The sequence below is a fragment of the Marmota flaviventris genome, chromosome 10 (genome assembly GCF_047511675.1).
Source record: "Marmota flaviventris isolate mMarFla1 chromosome 10, mMarFla1.hap1, whole genome shotgun sequence".
In the NCBI taxonomy this organism is placed as follows: Eukaryota; Metazoa; Chordata; class Mammalia; order Rodentia; family Sciuridae; genus Marmota; species Marmota flaviventris.
Window position 1 is genome coordinate 20,123,251 of NC_092507.1, and position 11,523 is coordinate 20,134,773.

General features: G+C 55.9%; 1 protein-coding gene across 1 annotated transcript; it reads left to right on the plus strand.

The window, feature by feature from the left end:
- Positions 1 to 1,988: 1,988 nt before the first annotated feature.
- Positions 1,989 to 11,438, plus strand: Sytl1 (synaptotagmin like 1). Its single transcript, XM_071618586.1, is given in 17 exon segments — positions 1,989 to 2,049; positions 2,736 to 2,904; positions 4,889 to 4,974; positions 4,977 to 5,115; positions 6,251 to 6,399; positions 6,612 to 6,684; positions 6,763 to 6,808; positions 7,486 to 7,555; positions 7,811 to 7,911; positions 8,066 to 8,179; positions 8,402 to 8,574; positions 8,880 to 8,976; positions 9,295 to 9,453; positions 9,776 to 9,854; positions 9,952 to 10,051; positions 10,823 to 11,028; positions 11,215 to 11,438. Coding segments are annotated over 17 exon segments (1,962 nt in total). The 3' UTR covers positions 11,355 to 11,438.
- The last annotated feature ends 85 nt before the right edge of the window (positions 11,439 to 11,523 follow it).

Below are 11,523 nucleotides of genomic sequence, written 5' to 3' on the forward strand. Positions count from 1 at the left end.
GCTCTCCACACCCTGCAGCGCTCACCCAGCTTTGGTCCTTTACTTTCTGAAACCTGTTGAGAAAGCCCAGCTTAAAAACTGCCTTCAGAGCTGGGGGTATTGCTCAGTGGTAAAGCAGTTGTCCAGCATGTGTGAGGCCTGGGTTTCATCCCCAGCACCTCAAAAAGCAAAATGAAACTGCCTCCTCAGCAGGCTGAGCTATGTCACTTCAGATGAAGAGAGAGTGGTTAGCATTTTGAGGGTCCTTTGTGCTAATCCAGAGGGCACCTTGAGGACAGGCACTAGCTGCTGGCCCCAAGGCCCTGGGTCAGTAACAGCCAGCTCACTCCAGACCCAGCAGTATTGTGGTTCCAAGCCTGGATCTTGCACATTGGGGTCCATCTGAGAGTTGATTGGGGACAAGAAAAAAGATACTGAGGACAGCCATAGCACAATAGACAGGCTGTGCATGAAGGTGTTCGCCTGTAACCTAGCAACTGAAGAAGCTAAGGCAGGATCACAAGTTCAAGATCCTGCCTTAAAATTTAAAAAAGGGTCTGGGGATGTGGCTCAGTGGCAACCCCTGGGTTTGATCCCCAGTACCAAAAACAAAAGAACAAGAAAAAATTTTAAGGCCTGCTCCATTCAGCCCAGCAAAAACTAGAATTTCCCTTGGGGAGACAGGGTATAAACGGGAGCCATAAAAATCATCACAGGCACTGCTGGAGGCTAGCTCAGTGGTAGAGTGCCTGGCTGGCACGTGTGAGGCCTGGGGTTCCATCCCAGCACCACACATGAACACACACACACAAACCAGTTAATGAGAGCTTTCTACATGCTAGGCCTTGAAATGAAGTACTGTGTTATTTATCCTCACAACAGCCCTATAGGATGGGTGCTGTCATCACCATTTTACAGATGAAAAAAACAAGCACAGAAAAGTAAAGGGACATGGTCAAGGTTTTGGAGGTAGAAAGAGGAACCATGGTTTAAACCCAGCAGCCTGGCTCTAGAGCTTCCCCACCCCCCAAACCACCCGGGAAGGTACATTAGCTAGAGCCCAAGGAGTGAAAGTGGGGAGAGGCTGTTTCTCTGGAGGCAAGTGCTGTGACCAAAAAGAGGGAAGAGTAGGAGCTGGAATTGGAAGCACTCCTCACAACAGTCCTGTAAGATGGCTGCTCTTGTCCTCTGCAATGAAAGCAAGGCTGGCGGTAGAGCCCAGATCTGCTGGCCTCTAGGACACTGCCTCTTCCTTGGGGCATTGCCTGGAGACCAGCCAGAGGGCAGAGATAGTCATGGGGGGTCAGGGATGGCTGCCAGAGACTTTAGCAGCTGGGCAGGGAACACAAAAGGACCAGAGGTGTTGGAAGGACAGGAAGAAGAATCTAAGGTTCTAAGGGTATGTGTGACAGAACAGAGCCAGATTTACCATGGTAATCCTGAGGGTCACGCTGAGAGGGGTTGGACAGCCCACAATGGAGGGCAGTCTATCTTGGAAGGCAGGGAGACTTCGGTCAGCAAAAGTGCCAAAGGAGGCTGGACTGGTGATGGCTACTGGCACCTTCCAAACCTAAGGAATGACAAAAGTATGTTCAGAAAGGACCTGTGACAGTTGGGCAATAAAGGGGAGGAAGGCCAGGTGGGGCTGCATGGAGACCAGAGGAGGCGGCTCCCAGAAAAGGCTGAGGCGGTGGGTCGGGTTGTAGCTCAGTGGTGGAGTTTTTGCCTAGCACATGTGAGGGACTGGGTTTGATCTTCAGCATCACATAAAAATAAAGATATTGTGTCCATCTACAACTAAATGTGTGTGTGTGTCTGTGGTTTGTTTTTTTTTTTTTTTCCCTAAAGAAAAAGAAAAGACTGAGCAGGGGCTGAGGCCAGGACAGCAGGAAGAAAGAAAGAGACTAGCCAGGAGGGGACAGTGCCTGGAATGACAGGGGCAGCCTCTGGTGATGTAGGAGAATTGGGGGCCAGGGTGATCCTGAGGGTGGTGGGAGCGACTTACAGAAATGGGAACTTGGAAGGGGGCTTCAGATGAGGAGGTCAAGCTAGGCATGGTGGTGAATACCTGTAATCCCAGCGGCTCAGGAGGCTGAAACAGGAGGATCATGAGTTCAAAGCCAGCCTCAGCAACTTAGTGAGGCCCTAAGCAACTTAGCGAGACCCTGTCTCTAAATAAAATATGAAAAAGGGCTGGGGATGTAGCTCAGTGGTTAAGTGCCCCTAGGTTCAAACCCTGCTACCAAAAACAACAAAAAACACAAGAGAGGTCATAGGCATCGGACTGTTGATGCCTGGCACCTACTACATGCCTGTTTGTACCAGACCCTTTAATTTCTTTTATAGTAGGCTCCTTGCATGCTGCTATCTAATTTGCATAGGAGGAAATTGCAGCTCAGAGAGGTTAAGAGACCTGCTGAAGATCACACAGTGGCAGAGCAGGGACTCTGCTAAAGATCGTCTAACTTCAAAGTCTGCAATCCTTCCATTACCTCTGATTCTTAGAAAAGTGGCTAACATTGCTTTCAAAGTAATTTCCAATCAGCTCCTCTGTGGGCAAGGTGGGTTGCTACCCATTAGTAAGACAGGTCAGTCAAGTCTGCTGGGGCCAGGGCCTCCTTGAGTTACCAGGTGAATCTACCATGGAGCTGGTGCTAAAGTCCCAGGCTTGGCAGGCCCACCAAACCGGCTCTGGGTTCTCAAACTCATGGCAGGCACACCCAGGAGCCGGTAGTCCAGGCCCGGTTTTGCACCAGGCCCTGCTGAGGTGTCTCCTCCTCCTCCCCCCACCCCTCTGGCTGGGGCAGCTGCTTGGCTGGGCAAGTCAGCCTTAGTCCCTGTACTGCTCTTCTGGTCCCTGAAACTCTGCTGCCAGGGGAGCCAGAGTCACCCAGGAAGGTGTCCTCCTGTGTTGGACCCCGACAGGTAACACACCTCGGTGCTGGAGCCCTGCAGTATCCTGAGGGGCAGGCACTGCCACCTGGGCACCCTCTGGCACCTTGGGATCTTGAGGGTGGGGGAGGCAAGAGCAAGTCTGGGACTGGCCTGGCCAGGCAGACGGACCAATGGGTCTGTCCCATAGGGTTGAAACAGCAGGGAGGACCATGTATTTGATTTGATTCTGGAAGGAGAGGGGACTTCAGGAAAGAGGACAAAATGGGCTTGGATGCCCATGGCCCAGCCCAGCAAACCTGTGGGACAAGGACAGACTCAGTTCTGCTAAATATCTCCCACCTTCACACTCAGACACACACCTGGTGGCTCTGGGCCACCAGAGTACACATAACACAGCTGGGTCTTGAAGACAGCACAGGAGGAAATGCAGAGTGCACACACCCACACAGCACTGTCACCCATCACTGAACACACCAGACAATCTAGCCAGCCATGTGGTATCATGCGGCAACGTGACACACAGACACACACATAGACCCCACAGCACACAGACTTGGCCACCACGCCAGACTGCACAGCTCCACAGTGAGACACAGAGATGGAAGGGCTCATGAGCAGCAGCCAACAGCTTGGGTACAGTAGAAGTTCAGGAAAACTGTCACTACTGAGGACACAGATATGCAGAAACCCCAGGCTCCCCAGGTGGGCATCAAGGGGAGAGCGTTGCTCCACTTGGACACTGACTCACTTGGGAGGGGACAGGGTGCAGGAGGTGTCGGGCACAAGCCAGGACCTGCCTCTGAGCCGCCCTCTTCAACATCTCAGCCCCACCTGGAGCCCTGGCATGGAATGGGTGGGGAGGAGAGGAGAAACCACCCTGTGGGTTCAGGCCATGACCGTGACTGAGTCTTGGGCCCCTTGCCATGTCCACATGCCCCTCAGCTAGGCAAATGTTTTCCTTCCGGAGTCACAGTGGTGCCTGGGCATGAGCTGCTTTGCCAGCCTAGGCCTCTGGCCAGATCCTGGGGTGGGAGTTGGGGGAGCCATGAGGCCCAAACAGAGGGGCCCAGGGACTCTGGACAAAAGGGCAGGGCTAGCGGCAGGGGCATCCCTGGGATGGTGGCCTCAGTGGGAGTGGGTGCTGCGGTTACCTCGCGGGGAGGAAGTTAGGGGTGTAGGCTGGGGAGGAGGTTGCCTCAGACAGGAAGGCCAAATGGGCCAGGGCAGGGTGGAGGTGAATGGTGGGGGAGCAGACCCAGGTTGGGAGGTTCCCCAAGCAGGGGGACAAGCAGGTGTGTATACTTGCATCTGTGTGTGTGTGTGTAAGTGCACACATGCATTCCTAAGTGGGCAGGTGTATTTTTACATTTAATTAGCAAACACTTATCAGCTGCCCGTTGTATGCAAAGTACTGGCTTTGAGGGGCATGGTCTGCCCCTAGCTTCAAGGAACTCACAGCCTAGTTAGATGGGTGATGTGTATGGACAAAAGTCCATGAGATTTTGTGGACATCTAAGGTCATATATTCATTCCCGGACTCATTCTTGTATAGATGAACCCGTCTGGGTGGGCCCCAGTCTCCATCTGTGTGCACATGCTTTGTGCAGGGTTAGGAATGTGTGTTGCACAGTTCTCAGGCACAGGTCTGTGTCTGTGCCTACACAAGTCCCTTCATGGGGGAATAGGTGTGTGTGTGCCTGTCGTTATCAGCTATCAATGTGCATGTGTGACTAGATATCTGTGCCCACATGGATCAGTGTGTGTGTGTGTGTGTGTGTGTATGTGTGTGACCTCTGTGGTTCTCTACCTCTAGAGGTGTGTACATGTGTCTCCACACACTCCTTTGAGTGTGTCTGTTTTCATGGTCATGAACACCCCTCAAGTCACCTTGACCCCAGCCTTCCTGGGATTGTGCATACTGCCTGGGCATATATTTGGAGAGAAAAGGGCAGTTAGTTCCAGGATATGCTATGGATTTGGACAGAGGTTGATCTTAACCTTGATCTGCCCCTAGGAAGCCACGTGAGCCCAGCTGGGGTGCAGCCCCAGCCGATGCCCCAGTGGGCCACCCTTCTCAGGAGAGGCTTCAGGCTCTACCCTCTCTCCCATGGCGCATGGACCAGAGCCTGAAGCCGAGGGACTTTTGGACCTCAGCTTCCTGACAGAGGAGGAACAGGAGACCATTGCTGAAGTCCTCAAACGAGATGCCCACCTGCGCCAGCTGGAGGAGGGGCGGGTCAGGTGAGGCAGGGGCAGCCACCAGCCAGGAGGAAGGGGCCTCAGGCACTTAGAGGCTCTCATAGCCCCAACTCTGCTCCCTACCTGCATGCTGCCATCAGATGTCTAAGCCACTCTTTGTGTTGCCCTTTGGTTCCCTCTGCCCTTGGCCAGCTCAGGGACCATCACCTCTCCCAGAGTAGCTGAACCAGCCCCCTCACCAGCCTTCCTGCCTCCAGAAGTGCCTCTTCCAGCCACCCACCTTGAGCTGAAGCTCCTGTCCTTAATAACCTCTTGCAAACGCCCCTGGCCCCTAGCACCTCCGGTCAAATACAACCTCCTAAGCATAGACCATGAGGCCTCTCCAATTGACCCTTGCCAGCCTCCCCCATCCCATCTTTCCCCATAAGTCCCACCTGACACAAATACACAGTATCCTCTGCAGAAGTGCAGGTGTTCCCCAGACCCTGACAACACCCTGCTTCTCCAAGTCTAAGCTATGTGGCTTCTTCAGAAGAGCACAGTGGCAGAGGAGCATGGGAGTGACAAGTGTTTGAGGAGAGATACTTCCTAGATATGTAACCTTGGGTAACTTACCTGACCCTGAGCACCAGTCTCCTCATCTGTAAAATGGGGCTATGGAGTCTTCTCTTAGAAAAAAATATGCAAGTATGGTCCGCAGTGACCACTTAATGAATAACAGTTACTACCCTTCTCTACCCAGAGAACTCCAATTTGTCCTTTAAGAAGGAATTCAAGGGCTGGGGCTGGGACTCAGTGGTAGCGCACTTGCCTGGCATGTGTGAGGCACTGGGTTTGATTTTCATCTCCACATATTAATAAACAAAATAAAGGTCTATCAACAACTAAAAAATATATATTAAAAAAAAAGAAGGAATTCAAATGTCACCTCTGCTGGGAAATCCTCCTGAGAGAGCTGGTCACAGAGAGGAGACTCTTCTTACATTTATCACTGCATCTACCTCACCATATTGTACTTGTCTAGTCTGGATTTGGTTTCCCCAGAGGCCTGAGCTCCTCCAGAGCAGGGGTCAAGTCTGATTTGCTGTTGAGTCCCTGGTCCCTGGTAAAGAGCTGCTACAGAATGGAAGGCAGAAAGGTTGGCTCCTTCTGAAAAACGCCCTCTCCTATCCTCCAGCAAACTCCGGGCCTCACTGGCAGACCCTGAGCAGCTGAAGATCCTGACAGGTGACTGGTTCCAGGAAGCACGCTCCCAGCGGCACCACCATGCCCACTTCGGCTCTGACCTTGTCCGAGCCTCTATTCGCAGGAAGAAGAGCTCCAGGGGTGAGAGGGGGTCCTGCCTTCTGCAGTCCAGGCTGTATGTGGACAGAGAGGCCCCTTGGGCTCCAGTCCAGATTTCCTCTAATACTGTGTGTCTTTGGGTGGGCACTGCCCCTCCATGGCCTGTGGGAGGTGGGTGGGCATCTCAGAGGGCCTCTCTGTGGGTCACAGACTTTATGAGAATGGAGCTCACAGAACTTCTCACCTGGGCCCAGGAGAACAGGCTCTGGGCAGTGATGGGGAGGCTGAGGCTGCCGGGAAAGAGACTGAAGAGGAGCCAGAACTCAGGTGAGGAGGTGTCACAGAGAGGAGAAGTGACTGGTAGTTGCTCAATCCCTTCTGAAAAACACCTCTCCTTCCTCCTAGGCTCCCCATAGAACAGGTCCCTCCAGAGAGGCGCAGTGAGACACAGGTGAGCATGGAATGACTGAGCATTATAATAGTGCACAGTGCCTAAGAGGGGAGGCAAGTGTGCTGGGGAAGAAGCCCCCAAGTCAGGAGACCTTGGACACACTCCTTCCCTGCTCTGGGTCTCAGCATCTTCCTTGGTAAAATGGTATGGACCGGCTATTAGCAATGGGTGGCACAGCCAGGCCCAGTGGCACACACCTGTAATCTCAGAGACACAGGAGGCTGAGGCAGGAAGATTGCAAGTTTGAGGCCAGTCTTAGCAACTTATCAAGGCTCTAAGCAATTTAGTGAGACATTGTCTCAAAATTTAAAAAGGGCTGGGGACTTAGGTCAGTGGTCAAGCTTCGATGAGTTCAATCCCCAGTACCAAAAAGAAGAAAGGAAGGAAGGAAGGTAGAAGGGACAGGACTGGGCGAGTCCAGAGACTCAGGTACTACTGCCCCCATCACCAGAACCTGGGAGCAGGCAGACCCATCCGGAGGGGCAGGCCCCAGGATGTGAGGGTGGGAAGTACCGGCCTGACTGGTCCTGCAGGGAGTTGCCAACCCTGCCTCGAGGGCTGCCCTAAATCTGAAGCTGGAGTAGCCAGGCTGGAGTCTCTGATATTTGACCCCTGTATGACCTTTGGCTCCTTCCTATTTAGTCCCCACTGTGACCTCTGCTGCTTGCTTTCTTCAGGGACCTGATGTCCCTTCACCATATGCCCCCTCAAAGGCGTCAGGTCATCAGGAGGCCCAGGCCCAGGGAGGTAAGTGGGAGCCTGTGTTGAGGAGAACAGAGCTTATGGGGTTCAGAGGCAGCTCTAGTGACCCCAATTACCAGGTTCACCTTCCACCCCGGCAGTCCCCCTCTGCGCTGGGACCCCTGTGGCCTCCTTGGGCGACCCCTGGGTAGCACTGGGAACAGAGTCTGCAGGTCACCGGGGCTGTGAACCAATCCCGTCAGACCATTTGCTCAGGGCGGGCAAGACAGGGGCTCACTCAGCAGCTGGTGCCTCACCCAGCCCCTGGCCGAGGGGGCGTGCAGGTGGACGCCGAGGAAATGGGCCTGGCGTGGAAGCCCTCGCCGCAGGCGGAGAAGGAGCCGCCGCCCCCGCCAGCTCAGGTAGGCGGGAGCGGCTCGCGGTTGTTCTCAAGACCCGGAGCGGACTCCGGGCTGGCAGTGCTCCTGCCCCGGGCAGCGAGCCGTCGGAGACCCCGCCCTGGCGAGGGAGGCGCGGGGAAGAAGGGGGCGCCCGGGTCACTTCACCCCTCTCCAGACCGAGATGGCATCCGAGATCCTGCAGAACGGGGAGGAGGATCCGGGGCGCGGCCCCTCACTCGACCGCATGCTCAGCAGCAGCTCCTCTGTGTCCAGCCTCAGCTCCTCCACGGTGAGGGGGAGGGCCTGGGGTGCCTCTCCCCCACTCATATCCCGAGCTAGCCCCTGCCTGACCCTCCCTCACCCCTGGACCTGACGCCCCAGCCCGCAGCAAGCCACCCGGAGGTGACTTTCCCCTCTTCCCTCGCTTCCCGCTCCATGCCCCGAGTATGAACCCCCTGCGCTGCCCCAGCCCCGACGCGGGCCCGGTCGCTGACACTCACCCCTTCCACAGCTGAGCAGCAGCCAGATGAGCCTGTCGGGGGAGGTGGAGGCGGGCGCGGTGCAGGTGCAGGTGCGCGGCTCTGTGCACTTCGCGCTGCACTTCGAACCCAGTGCCTCCGAGCTGCGCGTGCACGTGATCCAATGTCAGGGCCTGGCTGCCGCCCGGCGTGGCCGCTCCGACCCGTGAGTGACCGGCCGCCCCAGGTGGGGAATGGGGCGGCGGGGTACCCCGGGTAGGGCCGGTGCTCCAAGGGGCCGCTTTCACAGCTCAGCCCACCATCAGCTGTCCTTGGTCTCGGTTTACTCAAATTCAAAACGGGAACGACAATTAGGGGGGAGGCATAAGGACTGAGATCATTTCTATAAATCAGCAAGAGGCCAGGCACACAAGTGCTGTGTCCCAGGTGGTGGCTGGGGAAGCCGCCAAAGCAGGGTAGAGGCCCTGGAGGGCCCTTGCTTACCTCTGGCTCTCGCCTCCCTCACCCCAGCTATGTCAAAAGCTACCTCCTCCCAGATAAACAGAGCAAGCGCAAGACCGCGGTGAAGAAGAGGAATCTGAACCCGGTCTTCAACGAGACTCTCCGGGTGAGACTGCCACGAGGGTGCCACTAATGAACAGGGTGCCCCTTCCTGCGGGCAGGATGGCAGGGCCTGCCAGTTTCGACCTTGCGGGTCTCTCCACTCCTCCATTCTGCGAGAGGAACGGCAGGGAAACCGCATTCCCCAGAGTGTCCGTTTGTGCTGGGCCTAGGGCTAGTCCAGACTCCCACAGTGCCCTCGGGGCTCCCCAGAGCTCCACCCTGTATAAAGCATGGTAGATCCAGCTTAGTCAACACTCCTGCAACACCGGTGCCGATGCCGGGCCGCCCGCGGGGCTCCACTAAAGCGCACTCCTGTCCCCAGTACTCCATCCCGCAGGCCGAGCTCTCGGGCCGCGTCCTGAGCCTGTCGGTGTGGCACCGGGAAAGCCTGGGTCGCAACATCTTCCTGGGCGAAGTCGAAGTGCCCTTGGACACGTGGAACTGGGACTCGGAGCCTACCTGGCTCCCCCTGCAACCCCGAGTAAGCCAGGCCTGCGCGGGGAGACCCGCGGCACAGAGCTCACGTTACCCCACGGACTACCCCCCTCCCGCCCCCGTCCCCTCAGCCCTGGCCTCATACAGAGCCTCCCTTCCGACAGACACCCTAACCGCCCCGGGCAGGGCAGGCGGGCCACGCCCCTTCGCAAGGGGGGGTCGGGTGTTTGCAACCCTCGAGCCCCTCGTAGAAGCCCCGCCCCTATCGCCTGGCCCCGGCTAACCCCACTCTCTCAGTGTCTGGAGACCTCATTCCTTCATCTCTTTCCCCTGGCCCCACTCCCCCACACCCCCTCTGACTCTTGCAGGTGCCCCCCTCTCCCGATGACCTTCCCAGCCGCGGGCTGCTCTCCCTATCCCTCAAGTACGTCCCTGCCGGCTCCGAGGGTGAGTGACCGCCCCAGGAGAGGCCAAGCTGGACCAGCCTGGGAGGCGGGAGATCCCTGAGCCATGAGGAGGTGGCCTGAGCCTAGCCCTTCCGCAGGCGCGGGATTGCCTGAGAGCGGGGAGCTGCACTTCTGGGTGAAGGAAGCTCAGGACCTCATCCCGTTGCGCTCAGGATCCCTGGATACGTACATTCAATGGTGAGCGGCACTGCGACTTGGACTTCGCTGCTTCACTTTGGCTCCAACCTCGGATCAGCCTCTACCTTCAACCCCTGATCAGTCAGCCTCGGTTGTGATCACCGAGCAGGGTTGAAGGGGACGGCTGGAGCAAAGGCCAGGAAAGTTGAAGATGCCTGAGGAGCTGCATTTCAGGGTGACTGTTGCCTTCAGAGCTGACTGGGGAGCTAAGCCGAGGCTACTGGGGCACCTCCATGGAGAACTTGGAAGGCCTTGCTGTGGGGCTTGGTCCTGAATTGTAGTTCAGTGGTTCTCAAAGTATTCTGGGGGATCTCTAGGGGCCTTCTAGGTGCTGTCCCACCTTCAGAGAGTGAAATGGAGGTAGGTTCATCAGATTCTGAGTCTCCCAGCTCATTCTATTTTTTTTTTTCAATTGTTACAAGCAATATTTTATTTTGCAGAAAGGGCTCCAAGGTTTTGAAAAATTTCAAACTAATTTGGTGGGGGTGGTGGAGGGATCAACAGGGAGCCAGTGAAGGTCACTGAGCCAAGGAGTAGCAGAATTGCATTTCAGAGACCACTCTGGGATCCTGTGAACAGAAGTTATAAACTTAAAGGCAGGAGACCTGGTGCAAAGACGGTCCCAGGGCAGCGCAGGCTTGGAGGGCAGGTCTCAAGCAGGAGCCAGGGGACATGGACATATGTGAAGGAGAATAGGTACAACTCCATGATTGGTTGTCTCTAAGGAGTGTGAGGGGTTGGTGACCTGATGCCAGCCCACTTCCCCCACAGCTCAGTGCTACCTGATGACAGCCGGGCCAGCCGCCAGCGAACAAGGGTGGTTCGACGCAGCCTCAGTCCAGTATTCAACCACACCATGGTTTACGATGGCTTTGGGCCTGCTGACCTGCGCCAGGCCTGTGCTGAGCTTTCCCTCTGGGACCACGGGGCCCTGACTAATCGCCAGCTGGGGGGGACACGCCTCAGCCTAGGTACTGGTAAGTAGAGCAGGGCCCTAAGGGGAGCCAAATTGGGAAGCAGGGGTTCAATGCTTGGCCTTGGGCACTTTTCTGCCCTTTCCTGGTGACTAGGTACTTTGCATAATTTGGGACCAGACAAGTGTTTCTTGGGACATGAGATGTCTAAGGTGACCATGCCTTTCACTCTTGCCCGGGAACATTTAGGTAGCAGCTATGGGCTCCAGGTACCCTGGATGGATTCCACACCTGAGGAGAAGCAGCTGTGGCAGACACTCCTGGAGCGGCCATGTGAATGGGTGGATGGCCTTCTACCCCTCAGAACCAACCTGGTCCCCAGGGCATAGCCCTATCAAATCCCTCTCTCTGGACTCCCCTCTCAGAGCCCACCCTTGGTTAGAGTCTATTAATAAAGTCTGTTTTAAGGACAATCGGGGCTGATGTCTGCTGGTGAGGGGTGGTTACAGTAATAAGGTGTTAGCAGAAAAGATCCAGGTAGATGAAAGGGGTGAGATT